At 39.5% G+C, this 24,264-nt stretch overlaps 1 protein-coding gene across 20 annotated transcripts in view; it reads right to left on the reverse strand.

Moving 5' to 3' along the window:
* The window catches only part of PAM (peptidylglycine alpha-amidating monooxygenase), a 393,336-nt gene that overhangs the window by 127,877 nt on the left and 241,195 nt on the right, over positions 1–24,264 (reverse strand). For all 20 annotated transcript variants that reach the window (XM_001380031.4, XM_056824985.1, XM_056824993.1 and 17 more), the window contains 2 exons: positions 12,495–12,580; positions 10,169–10,252 (listed from right to left, as the gene is read on the reverse strand). In XM_001380031.4, the coding sequence (XP_001380068.1) occupies positions 10,169–10,252; positions 12,495–12,580 (170 nt within the window). The remainder of the gene's footprint in view (positions 1–10,168; positions 10,253–12,494; positions 12,581–24,264) is intronic.

Raw genomic sequence — 24,264 nt, forward strand, 5'->3', positions numbered from 1 at the left:
ATTTCTTGCTCCCTTCATAGAGTCTTGGATGCAGAGCCTCTCCTGAATGGGATTCTCAGGCAGGATTCCCAATATTTTCTAGTTTACTACAATTGTACTATCTAGGCCATCTAGGTGGTGCAGTGAAGAGAGCAATGGGTTTGAAGTAAGGAAGATGAATCTTTCTGAGTTCAAATCTTGCCTCAGACACTTACTAGGCTTAGTTTCTCCCTTGCAAAATGAGCTAGAGAATAAAATGGCAAGTCACTCCAGTAACTTTGCCAAGAAACCCCCAAATAGGGTCACAAAAAGTGGTACATGACTGAACAATGATAACAGCATCAAAATAGTCCTCCCCTCTTCTCTACTCTCAGAGGTCATGCGCTTTGAAGTTTTTTCTCCTTTATGTGACTATCTGAAATAAATGTGTTTTTCCTCCTACTAGATGCAATGGCCTCTACCGATCTAGTAGTTTCCCTTCATGGCTGATTGTAGGCATCAGATGAGGGGACAAATTCCACTCTCCTCATTAGAGGAGTCTCCTCCACAGGTAGCACCTGGCTTGCAATTCTGAATATCACAGGACTTGAGTATGTAAAGTCCTCTGAGGTGTAGCTATTGGTTGTGGTTGTTTTTTCTTTAGTCAATAGAAGTTATTTTTCTTTTATATTAATCAATAAAAGGTGCTCACACATCATTAAGGGGTCAGGATGTAGACTCATCTTTACAGTTGGTTTAGCACAGTACCTCATTAACTTTACTGATTGGCCTTTTGGAGCAAAGAGCTACTCCTGGGCATTAAAGCTTTTTTCTGTACAACATATAAAGTCTATAGTTCCAATGCAAGCATTATTTTAGTCTTGTCTTAAGTAGATTCAGAAGAAAAGATTAAAAAACTATGTTCTCACCCATAATTCCAGTTCTGACCATAGTTCACATTTTTTTCTTTCAGTTGAAAGACAAATAAAACTTTTTCCCCCCAATGGAAGTTTGCCTCTTTTTCACTCCAACTATCAGCTTCTACTTCTCTTTCTTTTTTCTGTACTTTGTCTTTTTAGTTTATATAATTTTAAAAGGGGAAGTGAAGTATGTAGTTTCTCCTCCTGACATTAGGCTTAAAGGTCAATATATTCAAGATGTATGAATGGGTTTTCAGGGGGTTATTTATATATTTTAATAGGTTTCTATTGTGGAAAGGAAAACTGAATCAACCTTTGAGCCTTTCTGCCACTCAGGTGGAACCAACAGCAGTTAGAAAGTTGGAGGGAAGATATTGACAAAGATGACAATGGGGGGTGGGAGGGGCCCGGGAAAGTGACAGTTGATCTCAAGGGTTCTTTCCTGGTCCTTGGACTGGAAGGAGTCTCTCTCCCTATCTCTGGATAGAAGTACCTCTATTCCTGGATTTTCCCAAATGTGTGCTCTACCTGGACTCCTGTGATTGTGTCATCGAACAAAAGGATTTAAGGGGAGTGGTTTGAACTGTAAGGTGGGTCTTTAGGGGTGTCAGTCCAAAGCGACAGGCCCAACAAGCTCTGATGGTCAGAACCTTTTCTTCTTCTTGCTGTCTACTGCTAAAGACTTTGAACTTAAGAAAGCTAGCATAGATTAGCATAGATAGGAAGAAAAAGAAACCCTCCACCAGCCTGTGAGGTCTGGCCTCAGCTCAAAAGCTGAGAGAGACTCAAACCCAATCTAGGGAAATCCCGATTCCCTCTTCCTTGATATCTTCCCAATCCAAACTTGTTATTAAAATTTCATCTTGATTTAAATAACCTGTCATCAGATAAGAGGACTCTCATTTCATGGGAGCATAGAGGGAGCAGAACCTCAAGACAACCATTCAACCATAAACGGTCCTTTTTGGACCCTTGCCAGTCGTGGGGGGTGGGGCTTGTCCCTCAGGGGGGTCCAAGCTTACCTGCTCTGGGGTATCTTCAACATCAATCAATAGAAAAGCCATCCCCTCAGGCTATCATATTTGGCCCATTTCTCAAGAATTCCATTTTTCAAAGACAGCCTCTCAGCAACCTCTCCTTTTACTTCACCAGCATCCATATTCCCTCTATCCTTTCAACTCCTCCATTCCCTATTATAAAACCTTCCTTATCCCCTCTTCTTCTTGAATCCCTATAATTCCTTTAATTATTACACTATCATTTTCATATTTGAAAATGCAAGTACTAATTTTTGTGGAAAAAGATTCTAAAAGATAAAAATGCTTCTCCCCTTATATTTCAAACTGAAATAGGAAACTTTAGAATCATCATGCAGACATTAAATTCAAGTTCTTCCTCCAAAATTTTCTTTTCTTTGGTGAACTGAATTTTAATTATATTTATTTTGGCAACTGCAAAATCTCTGCTTTTCCTCTGTCTCTTTAAAGTTCACACTGATATAACTCCAAGATAGGAAAGATGCAGTAGCACCCTTTATGCATACTTAAGAATATGTGGACTATATTTTTTAAAGGTAACAATCCCTTATCTTTTCAAAAAAAGTTTTACTGACATTCTTTAATAATATAATCATGTGCAAATATTAACAGCTTTCTTTTACAGTCTTTCTCCCTCAGAAAACCAACCTTATCACTCACTTCCCACAAAACAACAACAATTTAGTAAAACCAACGAATGGATGTTTACAGGTGAAACTGTTTTCCACACCCAAAACTCCTCATATCTACAACAAAAGGGAAAAAGTGCTTTTTCTTATCTCTTTTGGAGACCAAGATGGGTCATTACAATTATAAAGTATTTAGTTGCACTTACTCTTCTTTTCATCTACTCTTTTATGAAGGCACTAAAACTGCAACACGGAAATACTTGAACAAGACTTGAGTTCAAATCCTGCCTCAGGTTCTTCAATTGTAAAATGGAGGTAATGGTAGCACATATCTCACATGATTATTTTGAGAATAAAATGAAAGAGCATGTGTAACATTTTCTAAACCATAAAGGATTGTATAAATGCTATTATGTATGTATATTGTTTGCTTGATTCTGCTTTCTTTACATTTGCTCAAACCATTTTCCTGTTTTTCCAAATTGTTCATGTTGATAATTTCTTATGACAATAAAATGCATTATTTTCATATACCATAGAATATTATTTTCATATACCATTCCTTAATTTATTGGTACCCATTTTGTTTCTAGCCTCTACACCAAAAACAAACACAACATCGCTATGAATATTGTGACATATTGGACTGTTTTTCTGCCTTTGACCTCCTTAGGTTATATATATGCCCAGGAGTTTCTAAAGGATTTCTAATTCAAAATTTGGAATCAATTGAGAGTCAATGTTCTGAACTGTGAGTCTGTGTGTGTATGACTGAATCTCTTTGGCACTCTGGGAAAACCTATTAAACTCTTCTAAGAAAAAATGTTTATTTTATTATTAATATTAATATTATTAGGTATAATAATATTAATAATTATATATAATATATAACATATATTTTATATATACATAATTAATAATATTAAATATAAAGTAAATGCTAAGTTTTAGAGGTTAGTGAAAAAATACAGGATAAGAAAAATATATCTATTGATAAACATGTTTATTAATATTTAATCATGCAAATGAATTTTATTTAAAAGTATGTGCTATATAACTATAAATAGAATGATTCAATATAGAATTATTTTTATCTAAGTTTACACATTAACTGAAATCTTTCTGGGGACCCCAGGTTAAGAACTCTGAAATAGAGTGATTCTCTCTTTAAAATGATGTTTTAATTTTAATTTAATTTAATTTAATGTTAATCCTTCATGGCATTTTATAATATTGTGATTTTGAAAAAACAAAACTCAGTATGAATAAGAATAGATTTTGTACTAATAAAATATAGACCAGTGTTTGGCAACTCATTATTCCCATTTTACAGATAAGGAATGCCAACTCATACAGATTAAGTGACTTGCAAGGACAGCAAAACCTATAAATACTAATTGAAACTCTACACTAACTTTCTCCTTTTTCTGGGCTTCTTTCCCTTTCCCCATTCTTTTTTTTTAAATTTTATTCTATAGTCTTTTTTTTTTTAAACCCTTACCTTCCGTCTTGGAGTCAATACTGTGTATTGGCTCCAAGGCAGAAGAGTGGTAAGGGCTAGGCAATGGGGGTCACGTGACTTGCCCAGGGTCACACAGCTGGGAAGTGTTTGAGGCCGGATTTGAACCTAGCACCTCCCGTCTCTAGGCCTGGCTCTCAATCCACTGAGCTACCCAGCTGCCCCCCCCCCCCTTTCCCCATTCTTGTTAATACTGTGTCACTATAATTAAGGGGCATTAGCTGATGAAGGCTTATGAATGACCCTTCTTAAAGATACTGATATTTTTAGGGAAAACTTCGGAGTCAAATTATCTGCCACGTGTCCTGAATCAGTCCCCTACTCTGTCCTTCCAAAAAATGTGCCCCTCCCAACCATGACACGAACAGACAGTATTCATACTATATACCTTGAATTGATTATGAGGATGAGGATAACAATCATCTTGAATTTACAGAGTGCAGTACTTTACAGATATTTAATTCTCACAACTTTGGGAAGTAGGTGCTTATATTATTCCCATTTTATAGATGAAAAAACTGAGGTATAGGCAGACTAAATGACTTGCCTGGGGTCACACAGTTCTTAAGAGGGTGAAACACAGATATTCCTGATTCCATGTCCAACAATTTATCTACTTTATTTTATTTTATTATATTATTTATCTATATTATTCCTGAAAGGCTGATGAGCCCTGACCTACATCTTTGGTTTTAGAAGGATACGGGAGGAAGTAGATGTAAGAGAGAAGAGGCTGAAAAGGTATTTTGAAACTAGTTTGCTGCTATCTCTGCAATCAGATACCTGAGCTCTCCAATGATTATATTCCAGAGCCAAGAACAATATACTTTTATATCGGAACAAGATCATTTTATAGATTTTGCCCCACTACTGAACTTTACTTCATCTTGCTGAAAAATATCATCAAGAGATTTTCTCACTGTTTACCATTTCAGTGTTCCTGCCATTGGTTTCCCTGAATTGGTAGCTGAATAGTAGTGACATAAGCAGTAAAAAGCAGACAGAATACAGAGCTAGTGCTGAGAAATGGGTATCTCCTCTTAGAAGAACTCCTTGAATTCCCTATATTTTCCCTCTCTTCTTCCCTGTGCTGTTTCGATTTTCTTTTACCTTCTCCATCACTGCACTGAACATCAGTTACAAGAACCCGTGGACAGTACACTGAAGGTAGCAGTGAGGTATATGTATTTTACGTGTATATATTCCAGCACTTGTTGAACTCAATTGAACTGACCAAGCATTTATTAAACATCTCCAATTGTGAAAATACTGCAAGCAACAACAAACTAAATAGGCCTGACTTTTAAGGAAAATACATTTTAATGGAGGATGTGGCATATGGGCAGAAAAATGCATCAGTACCTCATTTAATATCTCACTTTGGAACCTTTCTTACCCAGTGACCCCACCTACCCAGAACAAAGCCTACAGCAGTAGAAGAGAAGAAAACAAATCTTTGAGTAGCCAAAATAGCTGCCTCAAAATCAGGGCACTATAGCTCATGTTCTTTAATTAGAAAAGAACACTTCATGGTCTTTGATCCCAGGCTGTTTCTCATTCACAGGACGCTATGGATCTTGATTCCAAGTATTCTTTCAAGTGTATTATGCAGATTTCAATTTCTTATAATTATAGAACATTTTATTAACTGTCTCTTTAGATGAACAAAACCAAAAAGAAATGATGGTCACAAAGAACCAGCATGGATTTAAGACAATGAAGCCATTCCACTCTAAACTTTTTTTTTTTAATTTTCATGGAACCATTATTTAGACAGATAAGAAGAAAATCAGATGGTTTACCTAGATTTTATAAAAATGTGTAACAAATTTTCTCATCTATTTGTAATATACGGCCAGTAAGAGGGTCACACACACACACACACATTGGGGAACTGGAGAGATGGAGAGAGTTGAGAGAATGTAGAGAGGGAAGAGATTGATCTTCCTCTCTTTTCCCCAAGGGGAAGGTAACCAGGTTTTGTCTCCCTGAGGGACAGAGTATGTCTCCTCAGAGAGTGGTTCTGGGAGGTTGAGGTTAAAACTAGAGCCAAGAGCTTTTAGTAAAATGGCACACAGCTTCCCTTCTTGGTCTCAGCTATAGTTGAGAGACCAGATGGACCTTTTTGTCTCTGGGTCCTTCAAGTACAACAACTGCCAATTATCCTCCCCCCAAAACCTGAAGTTACTCCTTGCCCAAAGGAGAGGAATACTCCTTTGGATCTAGTTATTTGTATCCCTAGGATCTTGAGTTAACCCTCCTTTTTGGGGAGAGGTATGGTTCTCCCCAAATCTTTAGCCCCTTCCATAGTTTCAGGAACTAGGCAGACCTGATCTAAGTAGTAACACTTTATTTGGGATGACCCAGGGAAGGGAGAGATGAAGGTAGTAGGTGAGGGAAGTGGGTAGCAGGAATCCCTCTTGATTGGCATACTGCCCCGCCCCCAAATCTTCTGGTCAGCTGCTGACTTGGTCCCTACTCCTGAGCTAATCTAGTTAGAGTAATGGAGTTCAGGACAAGTTGGGGAGAGGGGGGGAGAATAATCTTTGGAGAGGAGTTTCTCAGTAAACAGCTTCCTTTAAATCCCAATCTACAATGTCCTAAGCTGAGTGAGAGATTTCAGGGTTCACTGGGAAGCAGTTGATATCCAGAGGGACCCCCAGCCTCAGTAATCTTCTCAGGCTCTCAGCTAGAGGAGTGAGTTAGTTTTGAGTTCTCTCAGCTTCTGTTCTCTCAATGGAATCTTGAGTTATTTCCTTTGCCCTTCCCCCATGCTTTCTCTTTGCAGCAGATTTCTGTCAAAGATTTGTCTCTTAAAATTCCTCTCTTAGATATTCATATGAAAATATGGAGATAAAAGGGATAGATCATTATAAAGTTAGGTGGAGGGAAAATGATTGACTCACCAGGATCAAAGAGGAGATATTAATGGTTCAATATTAGCTTGTCAGGTCATCAATGGAGTACCTCATGGTCCTATATTTAGACCTGTGCTATTTAACTCATGTGTGTGCAAGTGTGGATGTGTGTGTGTGTAGGCAATGCTTAACAAGTTTATGGATATTCTTATAATATTAGAGTGGTTAATTAACATTTTAGATGGTAGTAAGGATGCAATGACACCTTACCAGGATAGATTATAATAAAATCTAATAAAATTATATTTAATGGGGGTAGCTGGGTAGCTCAGTGGATTGAGAGCCAGGCCCAGAGACGGGAGGTCCTAGGTTCAAATCTGGTCTCAGACACTTCCCAGCTGTGTGACCCTGGGCAAGTCACTTAACCCCCATTGCCTAGCTCTTACCACTCTTCTGCCTTGGAGCCAATACACAGTATTGACTCCAAGATGGAAGGTGAGGGTTTAAAAAAAAAAATATATATATATATATATTTATTTAATAGTGTTAAACATGTTGGAATAATCAGAAATCAGAGAGACATTTGGGCAGGTTGAAAATATATTGGGGATATAGAAGATCTCAGGATCACAAGTATAACAGATTTGGAGTTCGGAGAGACCCTGGAGGCCATTCAATTCGATCCCTCATTTTACAAATTAAGAGTACAACCTCAACATGAATTAATAGTTAGAAGATGATAACCTAGAAAACTAATGTAATTAGGCCATATTAAGAAAAGTAGAGTGCCCAGATTAGGAAGGTGATATGATCTCTATAACATTCAGGGCACTGTGTGTATTTCTGAGCCATGAATTTTGGAAGGGCATTGGATGCCACGGAGCCTCTAAGAGAAGACAAGCAGAATGGGGAAGGGTATGGCATTTATACCACATGAAGATTAGAGGGAGAAACTTGGAATAGTACGTTTTTAGGAAAGAAAACTTAGGGGGAACGGGCTAATTGTACCTAAATATTTGAGGAACTGGCATAAAGGAATGGAGATGGACTTATTCAGGTTGCTCTCAGAGGGCAAAATAAAGAGTAAGAAATTCAAACTTCAGAGAGGCACATTAGGCCAGAGTTGAGAAGAAACTTATAATTAGAGTTATTTCAAAGTAGGATTCCAGCCCCAGGAATTAGTGGGCTCTCATCCACTGGAAGTCCTCAAGCAAAATCTATATGATCACTACAGGGGATTCCTGCACATATATTATTGGGACTAGATGGCATCAGAGGCACCTTCAAACTCCGGCATTATGCAATTATGTGAAGTTAACATTCCTAGAAAATTTATTAGCTTCTCTTTCATTGATATTAGGATAATTTTTTAGAATGAATCAATTTGTTACATATGACAAATGCTCAGGAATGGATCGCCTCTCTAGGTAGGGGAAATTGGTAACAAGTTCAACTGATACAAATCAAATAGGAAGTGCTAGGATGAAAATGATGACAGGTTTGATTACGGTTTTTATCTCCAGTTCTGGTGTTTGCTGGACAGGAACTCTGGAAATGTATCAGTCATCAATCAATCCAGCAACAAATTCTTATTTAAGTATCTAGTATGTACCAGGTGCCGTACCTGATGTCTGTGACAATTTCCATGGAGAAAAGTCAGGACCAAAAATGGCAAGTGTTTTTTAACTCAATGAAATCTATTCTCATCCTAACTTCACTCACTCTAGCCGTAGACTTTTCAATCAGCCCTTTCTCATCACCAACTACAGACCATTTTGATTCAAGAGCTACAGTAGCAACTTTCCTGTAACTTGCTTCCCTTTAAATGCTCTGGTAACAGTTTAATATGACAGAATAATAGGAATTTAGAGCTACTGGGTTATCTAGTTCAGTTCCTTACTTTTATCGACAAGGACTCCCAATTCTATAGAATTTAAATATTTCGACCACAGAAATAGAATAGAAGAGCTTCCCACTGAGCATTGGCTTCTTTGGCTTCCTATCTAACCTCTTTTACATCACACCGCATCTTCACGCCATAATACCACCACGGAAATCAGCCTTTTCTTGGTGCCTTGGCTCTGGGAGGCATTCCTCAAGGACATCTCTCAGGTCTGACTGTCTGTGATCTCTCTTACCTCCACTTTGAGCATTTCCCGTTTCCCTTTTTATTATTCTGACATGTGTATGCGTGTGTGTATTTCATAGCTTTGAGCAAGGTATTGGTAGCTTCTCAGCTTAGTAAGAAATAATGCAACTGATTGGAATATGTTGTTCCAGAGGTGTGCAGGAGAGAGTGAAGACAAAGAAATTGCCTCTTTAGCAAGTATAGGTAGAGGCGAGAGGGAGACACTGTAGAAGTGTAGGAGATCTCTCTGGATCTTCCACCCTAACTCCAAGTCCAAGTTGAGCTCTTTGGGATGGATTAGGGAGAGTGTGGCGAACCAGTATCCGAAGATATGGTCAAATCTATTCAATTCTATTTTAATGGGATTCCCCCCAAACAAAACCAGGAAACCCACACTTATAAATATTGTTTTGTAAAGAAACAATTTGTACAGTTCCATATTTAGAATCTACAGTAGCTTCTCCCATAGAAACACTGTTTCACCTAGTTTTTTGTTCCTGGGCAAGCCTACAACAGTCCATTTAGCAAGGCATTCCAGAAGGATTACTAAAGGATTGTTACAACAACATGTGGCCATCACATAACACTTCAGCTGAGACGATGAATTTGGAGTCTCAGCTTGGAATGACTTGACACCTTTCTTTTCCTTTACCAATCAAATTCCATATGTTTTACCGCTCAAGCAAGGGAGTGCCTTTGGACACTCCTGCTTCTGAGAAGGTACCCTGGAAATTTACTCAAGAAAACCTCTTTCTGGGGTAGTTATGTAGCACAGTGGGTCGAGTGCCAGACCTGGAGTCAAATCTGAACTCGGATACTTCCTAGCTGTGTGACCCCGAGGAAGATGCTTACCCAGTTACCCAGCTCTTACTACTCTTCTGCCTTAGAATTGATGCTTACATTGATCCCCAGACAGATGGGAAGGATTTTGGGGAAAAAAAGAATACATCTTTTGGGATGATTTATTTCTTAGATAATTTGATTAGGCAACAGTGAAAAGGTGCTTTGCCCTGGGGCTTTAAGTTATTCCAATAACTTGCCTTTGTATGGTTTTCAGACTCTTCCTCAAAAATGTACCATGCTTTTGAAAACTGTTTTGACCCAATTTCACCAACTTACCTCTAAAAGCACTGATATCTCCATAATGCACTTGTAGCACAAAATATTTACTTCCCATTGCTCCTCCAACTCTGAATCCAACACCTTAGAATTTAAAGAAAAGTTTATAATTTAGAAATGTCAAAGTAAGAACCGGAACTAGAGTAAGGACTCTCAGGATACTGATTTGGAAAATCCAAAGGACACTCTTTGTAAGAAGATGCAGTAGTTGAAGTGCTCAGCTTGCCATAAAAACATCGGAATAAAAATCAAGCCAGGACTTGTGTGTATGCATGTGGATGCAAAGTTGGCAACTGTTAAATCTCTTGAACTTATAGGAATTCTATTTGGTGTTTGAATTATAACCACGGCCCTTTCCAGCAGCCAATTTGCTCATTTTGGGAAAACTGCTTCATCTAATGACCATCAAACAGGCAGATCTGCACAGTGCCATTTCTCTCACTTGCTTATTATTTATGATCATTTTTATTTGTGGAATAAACTGTTAAAAACCTTTTTCAGTGGCCCTTCTAGACGTAGGCATCAGAGAAGAGGAAATTCATAAAAAATACTTTTCTCTTAGCCAACTGGAGGCTTCTCAATGGATTATATTGAAACCCTAAAGAATGCAATGAATTCTATCGAAGTCCTTTATCATTCACAACTATTGCTGGGGAGGCATGAGTAGGCATCTCGCAAGAAAAATGCCTACAAGTAGAAAAAAGAATTCTTTTAAAGAAGAAGTATTTTGCTAGTTAGTATATATAACAAAGCTCTGAAAGAGGATAAAGTCTTCTTTAATCAGTTGGAAGCAGAGAAAATCTAGTAATCCACTTACATATTATAAGCCATGAAGTTTAGAAGTAAAGCAAGAAGAAGCTTGCTCAGGGTTGGGCATCATGTGAAATACCTTGTGCGGGTCTTGTATCATAGCATCTCAGTGGTGAAGCAGCTGCTTTCATGACTCCTAATACTCTTGTTTCAAGAAGGCTTCCTCTGAAAAGACCTGAAGGTCGACCTGAGGGACCCTTGGCCATTCTTTAATTCTATCTTAATTGTCACCCAATGATAGGTTGGGAAAGGCAGTGATCATCTTAATTATATCTCCTCAGTAGAGTATACTTGAGATGGTCTTCCTCTCCCTTGTATCTAAGTCTGAAGGTGGGTTCCCAGGAGGCTGATTGCTACTTTAGGTTCAAGGTGGCATTCTGCTAATGATCTCGCTCAGAAGCCCCCAATGATTAAGCCACAGACACGATCACCTTTGAACCAAGACATTTACTATAATGGCCTAGAAATAAGAGTAGCTCCAAATCAATGCTTCTATAAAGCTAGGGCATAATCTCCTACAAATATGCACAATCTCCATTGAAGAAATGAGCTCAAATCTAGAGTATGATGGTAATGAGGCTCACATGGAGGAGAGATACATGGATTGAAAAGGCAGCTCACAACTCCTGGTACTACAGGACATGGAAGTCCTTGTCCTTTTTGAAAGTCATTATTCAGCTTCCCTTGAGCACATCCTCTCTGCTGGGTGGGCTGCCCGTCTAGGCTCCGGGGGGCTGTTCCTCTTTACAGTCTGGCTTTAGTCTGCCAGGGCCAGCTCCTTGAAGCTCTTTCTTCCCTGGGGTAATGATCTCTATAACAATGTCTGTATGGCATACATATATCTCTTCTATACTGGATAAAATGTCTCCTGCTGGTTGAATAGTGCCTTTCAAGCTCCACAGACAATTTGGGGGGAGGGAAAGGAGAGAGTCTCACAAAGGTTTACTTCCCAGAGAGTTACTGGCTTGCCATATCTCCAGCTTTCAACATCCCGTTGGAGTAGCTCTCTCTGGGCAAGCTGCTTCCAGATGCCATGACTAATGGAGCACTTGGGAGAGAAGGATGGGGAGAGATTGTCTCCTTCTCCGCTGCAAAAGCTGAGCTTCAGAACTGTTCGCAGCTTTGGATGCTGTCTCTTCTCTAATGTTTAGAGCATCAAGTCCCAGGGCTCTAGCTCATTTATCTTTCATTCATCAGGGAAATGTTCATAGACCATCATATTTCACAGATCATGATGGTACATTTGAATCTCTACAATCAGTTTAATAGTTCGTTAATACCTTGTGCCCTACGTTATGGGTTTTCTGTGGCTACCCAGACTAAATGGTCTGTATATGGGGAATCCTATTCTCCCTCCATTATTCAAGGACAAAGGAAGCCATGGAGGTTCTTTTCAGCTTGTTAACTGCTAAGTAGAACACTGAGGAAAATACGAAGTGATCAATCTTAGAAAATTCTCAAAATGATTTTGGCGTCAACTTAAAAATGAAAATACCAAAAATGGTCTTCACTATACCTTTAGGAAGTCTGGTGGGCGGCGCATTCCTCGCCCAGGCATATAAAATATTAACTTTGTCTGAGCAGGTTCCTTCATCACAATCCCTGCAACAAAGACGTGATAAGAAAAAGAATTAGTGTTGTAGCTATAAGAAGCCAGGAATTTCTCTGCATTCCAAAAACAAATGGATTCAATATGAGGTAAACTAGATCAACCAGTTGCAAGTCTATCAGCTGACCTGCTCCTTCAAAACTCTGCCTTCCCTTCCAGAGTCAAGAGTTCAAAACCACTTTGGAAAAATCTTTCCGTCAGAGAATTACGCTAACACAGTACAATGTTACTAGATGGGAACTTTGAGCCTGAACATAGAATAACTAAAATGTGCATTTCTATTTATATTCTCTGCCTATCAAATGTATGACAAAATAGTCCGAAAGCTGAAAAACAGAATTTTTGATGAAATTATAAACACAGAAAATATTCCATGATAATCGCTATAGAGTGTTAGTGCATAAATAAGAAATGCCTTTCTGGAAGGGATTTGGGGTCCAAACAAACAATATATTAAAAAGAAATCTAGATCTTGGGGAGGGGGAATGAAAACCAGTGGCAACATGAGAAGAAAAATGCCAAAAAGGACAACACGTTTTAGTTTGAGAAAAGATGGGCTCTAGAAGAGCTCTTCCTGTCACGTGTGACTCAATTCTTTGTCCTAGAGAGGACCTAATCATAGCAGTTTGCCTGTGGTAGGCAGCAAAGAGGTATCTGTTGACTGAACAAATGAATTTGCGTTACAAGTATGAAGGAGAGCAGCTAATTCAGCAGTTTACTTGGTTTGAGCCAGGAGAAGAAACTAAGGAGGGGCATACTTTGGCCTCAAAGGGGGATAACGTTGAGCCCTGGAACCACTCCATGTGCCTGTAAATTCTGCTCTGTGCATAGTTCAGACCTGCATGTATCCTCATTTCTTTGGCAACAACCTTTTTCTTGCACTCACAAGTAGGCAAATGCCTGCTTCAGGAGCATGTTCATTCTCATCATCACCAATTCTGGCACAATGCCACGGAATACTTAGATATTTCTTCACTAATAACCAAATTGCAGTATCTCTCTCAATAAGCTGTGAACCCTCACCACAGATCACTAAATAATATTCATTTTATAAACCAGAGAAAATTGTTTTCCCACAAGTGGTTGCTTATAACTCTACATGCCAAAATCTCTACTCTAACAGGATTAAATGAATGTTAGTAACTGGCTATGTAGATAGAATTAATAATAAGGTAAAAGCACAAATTCTTATTTAAAATACTTTAGGGGACAGCTAAGTGGCCAGTGGATAGAGAACCAGGCTTGGAGATGGGAGGTCCTGGGTTCAAATTTGACTAATTGTATGAAGCTGGGCAAGTCACTTGACCCCAGTTGCCTTGACCTTACCACTCTTCTGTCTTGGAATGGATTCGTACAAGTGATTCTAAGACAAAAGTTAAGAGTTTAACAACATTTCTTGGGAAATTTTTAGTATTGAGAAAGATTCCATCCAGAGTCATTTCTAGCCACCACTCATCGCAGATGATTTCTCCTTGCTTCCGGAAGTATAATTCCACCGTTCCATTCTCTAGGTACTGATTAAATGATCTTTAGAATCCTCTTCATATTTCTCCCCCAGACCACAGTAAATCCAGGCTCTTAGGAAATAACCCAAGCCTTTTCCTTTGTGATCTCTTGAACCATCACAGGTACCAACCTACACAGAATGCATCTCAAACTGTCAATTCTTCCAGACTCTTCCTCAGAATTCCCTTCAGAATGGCTTCCCCTCATAAAAGAAATTTACAACAATTCTCCTCTATCTTTGCTCTCTTGCCTTCCACGTCACCTCATTTATGCTCTCGACTGAGTCTCTCAAATAACATCAGCCCATTCGTTGAATCCTCAGCATTCTCCAATGTTCTCAAAGCTCCGGGGATAGCGATGAGCTTCTTTGGGAGACAGAATAGAAACTGGCTAAGAAAAAGAAAGAGATGGGTTGGGAATATTGCTGTCTTGAGGAGGAGTGCTATCAATGGTGAAGGAGAAGGGCTGGTCATGAGCACAGGAAAGTACTTCTAGTCTTAGTCCTGTGAATCCAGAGCATAGTGATGAACATAAAGCCAGAAAATCAATTTGGGCAACCTCCACGCTTCTCCTTTGAAATGAACAAATACTGCCATAGTGAAACAAAACAAAACATTTTCAAGAAGCTGAAAATTAGTTCTGCCATTTTAAGAGACTATGATTGTCCCCATATGGCCACTTAATTAGGTAAGAGGGAATTGTGGAGTATGGGGACTAGAGAGTAGGGTGCATATTTTCTCTCATTTTTGTCATTTTGTGCTTAAAAATGAAGGGTGAGTTCTAGAGCTGAGCTTCCCACTAAGTGAGGTTAATATCTGTGAGTTTTTTCTATGGAGGGCAGGAGGACTGAGGCCATTCATTTAGCGGGTTCACCTAGGTGAATCACTTCTTCAGAACCCCAAGTGCTGCACTTGCAACTTGCAATCAATCCATTCCTTCTTTATTTTGCATGTCTTTCTCTTCCTTCAAGCCGTAGCTTGGTGGCATTCCCTCCATGTTCCTCCACCCACCTTCCTTGCTTCTGAGAGCTAAAACCATTCTCTTCTTTCTAAAACTTATTGAATGTATTTTATCCTTATTTATATGCATTACATGTTCCTCCTCGACATCGCCCCTCATGGAATATAAGCTCACTGCATGCAGGGACTGTATTATTTTTAATTCATTAGTGCCTTGCATGATGGTCTACACATAAGTAATCTAGAAATGTTTTTTGAACTGCATACTATGTCCCCTTGGGGAGGAAAATCTATTTTGACACAATTCATTTCATTTGTTCATTAATTTAACTTTTTATTGACCTGATTCTGGGTGGAATGCAGAAATGTGTGACAAGAATGTGCACATTCCACCTCCCTTTCATTGGAGAGCTCCTTTCTTCGGCTCACGGAGAGCTGGCCATAGCTTGGTTTAGAAATAGTCTAATCAGGTGAGCCAATCCCAAGTGAATTTTTTTAAATGATACTTTTAAAACATTATTTTATATGGACGTTTCTTGCCTTGAAAGAAAAAATGAGCAGGTGCATGAAATGTAAAAGAAAATGGGCCTGACCTAATGGAAATTAGAGCGTAGACTCAAAGAAATGCACTGAGGTCCTTTCTTCATTTCTCTTCAGGCTGTACTCCGGACTCTAGGACATTCAGAGAAACATTCATATTGGACATACCTTCCAGAAGTCCCTGTGGCCTTTCGGATTGTTTGCCTCCCAGAACTGCCATTTTAAGCAACACACCCAGGCCAGGCCTAGCTTCATTCCTTTCTATACGGCTCTCCTGAATCTCAAGAACTCTGGATTCTCCAAACTTTCCCAGAAACACCACAAACACCTCTTCACCCAGGAAATTCACTCCACCCCAAGGCTTCCTGCACTGGAAGTACCCTCATGGAGGAAGTAGCCTTTTCCTTGGATTGGTTGGTTCCTCCCAGAACTTCCATTTTAAGGGGGGAAAAAGGCTTCTTTCCTCTCCAGACTGCACTCTTGACCTTCTGGACTTTCTCTATCATGCCTTTATAGGTGTTCTTTTCTCCTGAATCCCTCCCAGCTCCCTTTTATGTGAGATGCACGTTCTCTTTTCAAAATGTAAGCTCCTTGAGGCCAAGAGCTAGCCAGAGCTCTGCTTTGTGTTTGCAGTCTGAGCACTTAGCACAGTGTCTTGGTATAGAGTATATACATTATGGTATAATATGATATGATATGATATGATATGATATAATATAACATAACACAAGATAACACAAGATAACATAAGATAACATAATATGATATGATATGATATGATATAATATAATATAACATAACATAATAATATAATATAATATAACATAATATAACATAATATAACATAATATAATGTAATATAATGTAATGTAATGTAATATAATATAATATAATATAATATACATATACATGTAATAAATATAATAAATATAATATAATATAATATGATATGATATGATATGATATAATGTGATATAATGTGATATAATGTGATATAATGTGATGTGATATAATGTAATGTGATATAATATGATATGATATGATATTATATGATATAATGTGATATAATGTGATATAATGTGATATAATGTGATGTGATATAATGTAATGTGATATAATATAATATGATATGATATGATATGATATAATGTGATATAATGTGATATAATGTGATATAATATAATATAATAAAATATATATAAAAATATATATTAAGCAAATGCTTAATGAATGTCAGTTGATTTGACTTGATTTTCTAATTTTCTCCTTATCTTGTTTTCACAGGAATTCACGTTTTTGAGGAACCAGCATATGTGGTGCAAAAGATCTTCATGATAAAGACTGAGACATGAGCAATATACTTGCAAGTGCCTTAATTTGTAACAGAATTAGCCCACAATCCTTTACATCAGTGATCCCAGTGAATGCAAATCTGGTGTAGCAGAGCCACAAAGATTCATAATGATATCAGTTAAGTGCCAACCTGTTTATTTCACCAAATACTTGTATTCGCCCTAACTTTGTCAAGAGAATCACTACAGAAATCGTTGACTTAAATTGTCAGCTCTTCTGAGTGCATTGAAAAACGTGTACGTCATCTGTCAGGAACACAGACCCTTCGTCAGAGTGAGGCATCTTTGCAGAAATATGTAAGAATGCAACCTACTTGCCCCACGTGGATGGACGTGTGTGGAACCTGCTTCTAGGGATGTGGAATGGAGGCCTCTGCTTAGAGAAGGATGCTTTCCAGTCTGCTTGGTATGCGACAAAAAAGAGGCATTTTGGTTGACTGCTAAGCCAAGACTGAGTCATGTGTGTATGCAAAAGGCTCCAATGGCTTCACCTTGCTTCCTTTTTCCTTAATGTTAAACAAGGCAATAATTGCAATAAGCCTCTAGGCAGTGGAGAGAGGACTGGCGATCTGTTCTTCCTATGCATGCTGGCATAAAGCCATGAACGTTGTGGCTTGGCTGTTTTTCTTTGTCATTTGTATCCCCCCCTCGATCTTAGGTGGATGGATGTTAGAGATGGAGGAGAGTTCACAACTTGGTGAGCTTTGATAAAGGCAGGAGAGCACCAGAGGGCCAGAAACTGGTCCATGGGAGAGTTTCTTGGCAGCCAAGCCAGTGAGAAGCTTCCACAGGCAGTGACTTGGCAGCTGAGATCATTAGTTATGAAGCAACATAATCCACTGATTATACCATATTTGGGAGTCAATTTGATGGAGTCAATATTGTGGAACGAGTATTTTAAGTTTGAGCCATTTCCCCCAGGAATGAGGTGATAAAGCAGAAAGTGGCCCCCCTTTGAAAGGGAATGGGTTGGTACTTCTGATCTCGCTATATGTTCTCAGCAAATATAATTTTGAACAAAGTAAATTCATGCTAATTGGTCAAATTGATATAGGATGCTAATTAACAAGCCAATCAGCAATAGAATGAAAATATTAGCTATAAACAGTAATTAATATTGAAGAGAACTGAATGGAAATTCAGGCTGAGGAAGATGTTTTCACCTCCTTAAAGAGACTCCTTTGAACTCCTTGAGGGAGAAGTAGCTAACTGCCCTCTGGGAACCCAACTTGCTAATCTGACTGATTAGGACCCCCCCGAGTATATATATAAAGAGTTACATTTTTAAAAATTGACAATGATTTCAATGTAGAGTGACATGTTCAGATTGAGTTTACTTTAATGATTTCTGGTACAGTATTTATTTCAGCCATTTTATCAAGAATGAGTTTATTCTTGTCCCCTAGCAAATAGTTTATGAAGTAGGTAAAGAAAAACAGCACCCGAAACAATGACAAATGCATCAAAGCAAATACTCTGTAACTTATCATAATGGTCTCTGAGAATATTAAAATCTTCCATGTCAGCACATATAAATCCAAAATCAGCAAGAAATTTTCTTAATGAGCATGCTAAATAGCAATACATAATTTTTATGGAGTTATGTAAAATGTCTTTGAATGCTCTTCCCTGGGATTCAATACATTCTCTGGTTGATTTCCTTTTGGAAATGTGGGTTCACACATGGGCATCCTTTTCCTTGTTGGCCTCTCCATGAGCTTTGCTATCTTGTAACATATCTATTAAAGATTTTCATAAGTTCTCATCTATGCAAAGTAATATTATCACCCAGCAGGAGAAGTATTGACAGAAGAGCTCACAAAAAGGTCAAGAAATGCCATTCTAGCAGGACGAGAACTCTCTGGCTCGTGCTTACTTCACTCCGTTTCCAGCTAGATAGTGGTGGAGAAAATCAGTGAGAGGTAGTACACCTCGCATATTTGGCCTCGTTTCCATAATTTAATCATTAAACCTAACGTGGAGGTTGCTATACTTGACAAGACAGAAGGACGTCCACTTACGAGATTTTTAAATTCAGATTCATTGTCATAAAAGGAGCACAGAAGCCCTGACCTTCTCTAATCTATGGATGGTAGCATTTCCATGTCTGTGTCGCAGCCAAGGTCTCATCCCAATGGGTTGGACTCTCAAGGCTGCCTATTTGCTGACCTGTAAAATCCAATCGGTCAGCCAAAAGGTCCCTGCTGCATCTTCTGCTTTGGTTTCCCTCCAGGACTGGATGGACTCGTATTCGAGGACATTTCTCACACATTTCCTGTGCCTCAGCCCCAGCACTGGCTGGCACCATTTGTCCACTTCCACTTTCTGTTTAATCACAGTTCCCTTCCATGGCAATCAGCCTAGGTAGGCTCTGCAGTTGCTTTGTCCTTTTTTCTCAATGAAGCTCAAAAACCTTGTGCAATTATTCATGGAAAGCAGCTGCGGGATACAGTGAACATCTTTGCTGCTTCTCCTCTGTCAGCGAGTGGGTAGACGTGTCCCCACAGGGGCTGCCTGGGGCAGGAGCCTTACCTGACTGGAAGAGAGAATTCTAGAGATCCGAGAACCAGGGAATTCCTGGCATCATCACTAAGCAAACTGGTTGTTCTTTCTATAAGTCGGCCAAAAAAGGATCGAAAAATGTTTAGTATAAAGCACGCTAACCAGTAATTTTCTCATGATTCACTGTCAAAAAAACAAACTTCTGATGAAGGATCCACGAAATGCATAACACGTGAGAAGAGCAAGTCCTCCAGCATAAAGTATAAAAGTCTGGGATGCTGGAAAATGACCAGAAACAACAACAAACATTGCCTGTCATTTTATACTATAATAGCTAAAGAAATGACATTGTCAGCTTTGAACCTTGCATCTAAATGCATGAGCTTGTTGAGCTCAATTTAAAGATCTATTCTCATATTCGAAAGCTTTTGAGAAAGATCAAAAATAGTGTAGAAGATCTAAGTGGATACGAATTGCTGCTTCTTAAAAAAACAAAAACCCCTTACCTTCTGTCTTAGAATCAATATTGGCTCCAATGCAGAATAGTGGTCAGGGCTAGGCAATGGGGACTAAGTGACTTGCCCAGGGTCACACAGCTGGGAAGTGTCTGAGGGCAGATTTGAACCCAGGACCTCCCCTCTCTAGGCCTGGATGTCAATCCAGATGCCCGTAAAATTCCTTTCCTTACTTCTTATGAGCAAGTGAATTTGTGAGAGGAGAAAACCAGCATTACGAATATAGCAGCGTGTATACCGTGCATGTGCACAGACTGTTTTCGAAGTCAGAGTCGCCACTATCCAAAATCTGTGGCTTAGGTGACAAAACTCAGAGAGAGCACGTGAGTGAGACATCCATGTGTCGGGCAGAGGCAACAGAACAAGGACGAGGCGAAGCTCACACTCCTGGCAGTCTGTGGCTGTGTTGCTGTGGCTTCCTGGGCACTGATGGGCAGGACTGGTGAGGGGCGCCCCTGGCGTTGGGGGTGACAAAAGGCCACGCTGCCCTGCCCAATGCTTCCCCACAGGATGAGGCGGAGCACGGCTCTAGAAGCTCTACGACAGCCAGGCTACTAGGCTGAAAGTGACTGTTAATGACTTACGAGCACCTCCGTTCACGCTAATATTGAACCGGAATTAACAGCCCCCAGAGGGTGTGAATGAGTATTTCTAAGCACTTGACAAGACGCCAAGGACGGGGCTATGGGCTGGAGAATACAAGGACAGCACACATGTGTGTGCACACACGCAGACACACAGGAAAGTACATCATATATGTAGGAGGGCATTTTAGGAAGCCAAGGTTGCCGTAGCATGGCGAATGGCACAGCCCAAGCGGTCATGGAATTTCTGCATCTACTTTGATATCAGTATATTGGAAAGAGCCATTTACCTGTCCTTCCTCATGTAGACATGCATTTAGAGATTGATTGGGGGTTGCCAAGTGGTGGCACTCAAACTTGAGTTTATGGTTGGATGGGCTGGATTTTCAGGGTACTGAGAAGAGGCAAGATTGGGGGAGGGGGCGGTGGTCATCTGACCATATACTATTAACCAACAGAAAAGAAGACAAGGAAAGGCAATACCAGCATCTATTGATTTACATCCTTATTTATGCAAATCATCTACACATGCATCGAAGCATCCTTGATGAAGGTAAGAGAAGAGCGAGGCTCAACTTGGGAGTCATACGACTGACCGGAAGAGGTAGAGAACACAAGATCCCAATGGATTTGCTTCTGGTCTATAAAAAAGCTTTTGACACAGTAGAGTAAAGCAACCCTTTAAAGGAGCAACCAAGCTCTAGCACGTCCAATGGATCTGTTGTCTCCTTGGCATAAATACTGCCTGTAAGAATGCTTATCTCAGCCATCCATTCCTATTTCGTGAAATTTGTCCATATCCTCTCATAGATGTGACCCTCAGGGTCACCCAATGAGCTGAGGGGCAACTCCATGTTTTCTTTCCATGATGTCAGCGTCAGTGGAACAACTTACCTGAACAGTCTATTGCTTTTTCCTCCCTTACATTGCTCTGATGACACTGCTTTTGCTACTTGTGTGTAATTAGCCATTTGTAGTATGTTGTGGACCACCCATGATCCCCAGGCATCTCTGCTGCCCTTTTATGATCCTCAAATGGAATCCTTAAATAATACCACCATTCCATTCTTACTTCCATGCCATGTCACTGGAAGACTTCTTAATAGAGAAACCTTTGTTTCCAAGAAGCCAGGGTCATTAAAAATGGCATCTCCCCACTTCAATGCAAACTACCCTCCCGTTCCTCCTTCTGTTTATTCTGGGCTCAGCTCATTGTCCACTACTAGTGACTATGCCAGGTAGATGCCCTACTGGTGGCTAAGCTCCAAAGGTTGTCCATCCAAGTACTTCGTTGGCTCATAGACATTCTACATCCCTTTGGCTTTTCTACGTGAAGAGTTTTGGCCAAACTCTCTTGAGTGATTGTGAATCTCAGGAAGCACTAATGTCTTTTTTTGGGGGGGGGGTCATAATTGCAATGCCATTCACACATAGAAGCACCTGAAGAGCCTTGGCATCCATAAGAACTAATCCTTTGCCTTGGAGTCTATGCTTTACCCTCCCCATGACAGTGGGAGACATTTTTGGTGAGCCTGTCTCCCTGATCTACGCCTCACGGGTCTTAATAAATTGGACAGGTGTTGACTATTTATTGTTATATACTTTAAGTGAGGCATTTGACATAGCCCTAGAAGACAGCACATTGAAGGAGGGCTCATCAAGTCATAGTTTGCTTTTCTAAAGAAATGCTTTTTCTAATTTGAAAAACAAGCACAGTAGTCTTTTGTGTGCTTTTAACCTTCCAGTCAGTTACATGATTGTGGAGCTTTTGGAACAGATTTTCTATAGTATACCTGATTTATTAGAGATGCTTTTTACATATTTGTTTTCAGGACTATTTCCAATTCTTTATAATCTGGCAAAAATGCTAGCAAAAACTTGTAATTAAAAATACTTTACACACACACATATGCATTTCCATTTTTTGTTTCTAAGCAACTGCCTAGTAGATCTTTTAAACCAAATATAGGGGGCAGGTAGGTGTCTTGGTGGATTGAGCACCAGGCCTAGAGATTAGAGATTCTGTGTTCAAATCTGGCCTCAGACTCATCCTTGCTGGGAGCCTGGGCAAGTCACTTAATCCCAGTGCTTAGTCCTTACTGCTTTTCTACCTTGGAACCAATACTTAGTATTAATTCTAACATGGAAAATAAGGGTTTAAACACACACACACACACACACACACACACACACACGTATCTTAAATTCAACATGTCCAAAGGAGAACTCGTTATATCCTTCTCCCTGAAAGAAATCTAGCCCTTTCCCAAACTTCCAGATTACAGTGAAGCCACCGGTGGTGCTCTCCTTCCAGTCAGTCCAGTTTCCAACCTTGATGCCATTTTTGACATTCACCCCCCAAATCTAATTAGTCACAAAGTGACCTAACATTCCTCACCATGCTCTCTACAATCCATCCACACTGGACATACTGGTTGCAGTTCCTTCACGGTATGGTATCTTCCACCAGCACGTCTGTGCACTGGTTCTGTCCAGGAACTAGAATGTTATCCTGTCCTACTTCTGTGACTGGTTTCCTTCAAGTATCACCTTTTCACGTGAAGCTTTTCCCGATTTCCTCTCGCTGCAAGGCTTTCCCTTTCAAGGTTGCCTATATTTGAATTCTACATAGCAGGCACGCTTGTCTCCTCAACCAGAAAATATGTTCCTTGAGGGCAGTGGTCGTTTTGCTTTGGATATGTATCCCCAGAACCTAGTGCTATGGCTGGCACGTAGTAAGTGCTAATAAATGATTACTGATTAGTTAGCTGATTTCCTGTTTTCACCCCAGTTTCCTCCTTAAATAAACGAATGATGGCTGTCCTCCGTTGGGTCACTCAACAAGTTTTCTTGAAATGTCTTTCTTCTTGTTTGGTCAGCTGGTACTGCTCACATTATCGTCCACTATTCTTTTTGTTAAGATTTTAAAACATAAATTTATATTTGAAACCAGCATTCTCTTCATCTGCCAAACTCATGTCCTTGGGGAGCTGATCAAGACTGAGACTTTTAGGCTTTCTTGGTTTCTTTGTTACAGAATTTGATTTATAGGGTAAATTTCTGTAAGAAATTGTTAGAATCCGCTTAAATGCCTTTTTCCTATCTCTTTAACCTGTTTCATCATTACTAATTTGTTTAAATAGGACAGGTGGGAGTTCTGTTCATTGTACACTGTATCTTTTACTCAGTTTGATCTTTTTCTAGACTTTAAAAATGAAGTCTGATCTTCTTTCAAATAAGTTGGTAGTTAGAGTATATCTAGCCAACTGATTTTAGGAACGAGTTCAGGAATTTAGCGAGAGTATTCATGCACAGAAAGTAGGATGCGGATGATGATCCAGAAAGAAGCCCGAGATGTTGTACTGAGAAAAGTAAGAGAACCAATATAGAAAAGTGGCATGGAAACATAGAGAAGAAAGATATGCCTGAAAAAATAGTAGATAACATTGTCAAAAGACGCAAAAATTTTGTGGGATGTGGATTCAGTAAAAGCTATTGGGGGAAGGGAATGAGCATTTCTGTAACTTCTACAATGTGTATTATGTACTTTACAAATATTACAATAACTTCATTTTACTGATGAGGAAACTGAGGCAGAAAGAGGCTAAGTGATTTGTCCAGGGTCACACAGAGAGGATGTGTCTGAGGTCACATTTGAACTCCCGCCCCCCAACTCTGGACCTGCCTCTCAATCCATTGAACCACTTAGCTGCTCCCTT

Source organism: Monodelphis domestica, chromosome 3, assembly GCF_027887165.1.
Source record: "Monodelphis domestica isolate mMonDom1 chromosome 3, mMonDom1.pri, whole genome shotgun sequence".
Lineage (NCBI taxonomy): Eukaryota > Metazoa > Chordata > Mammalia > Didelphimorphia > Didelphidae > Monodelphis > Monodelphis domestica.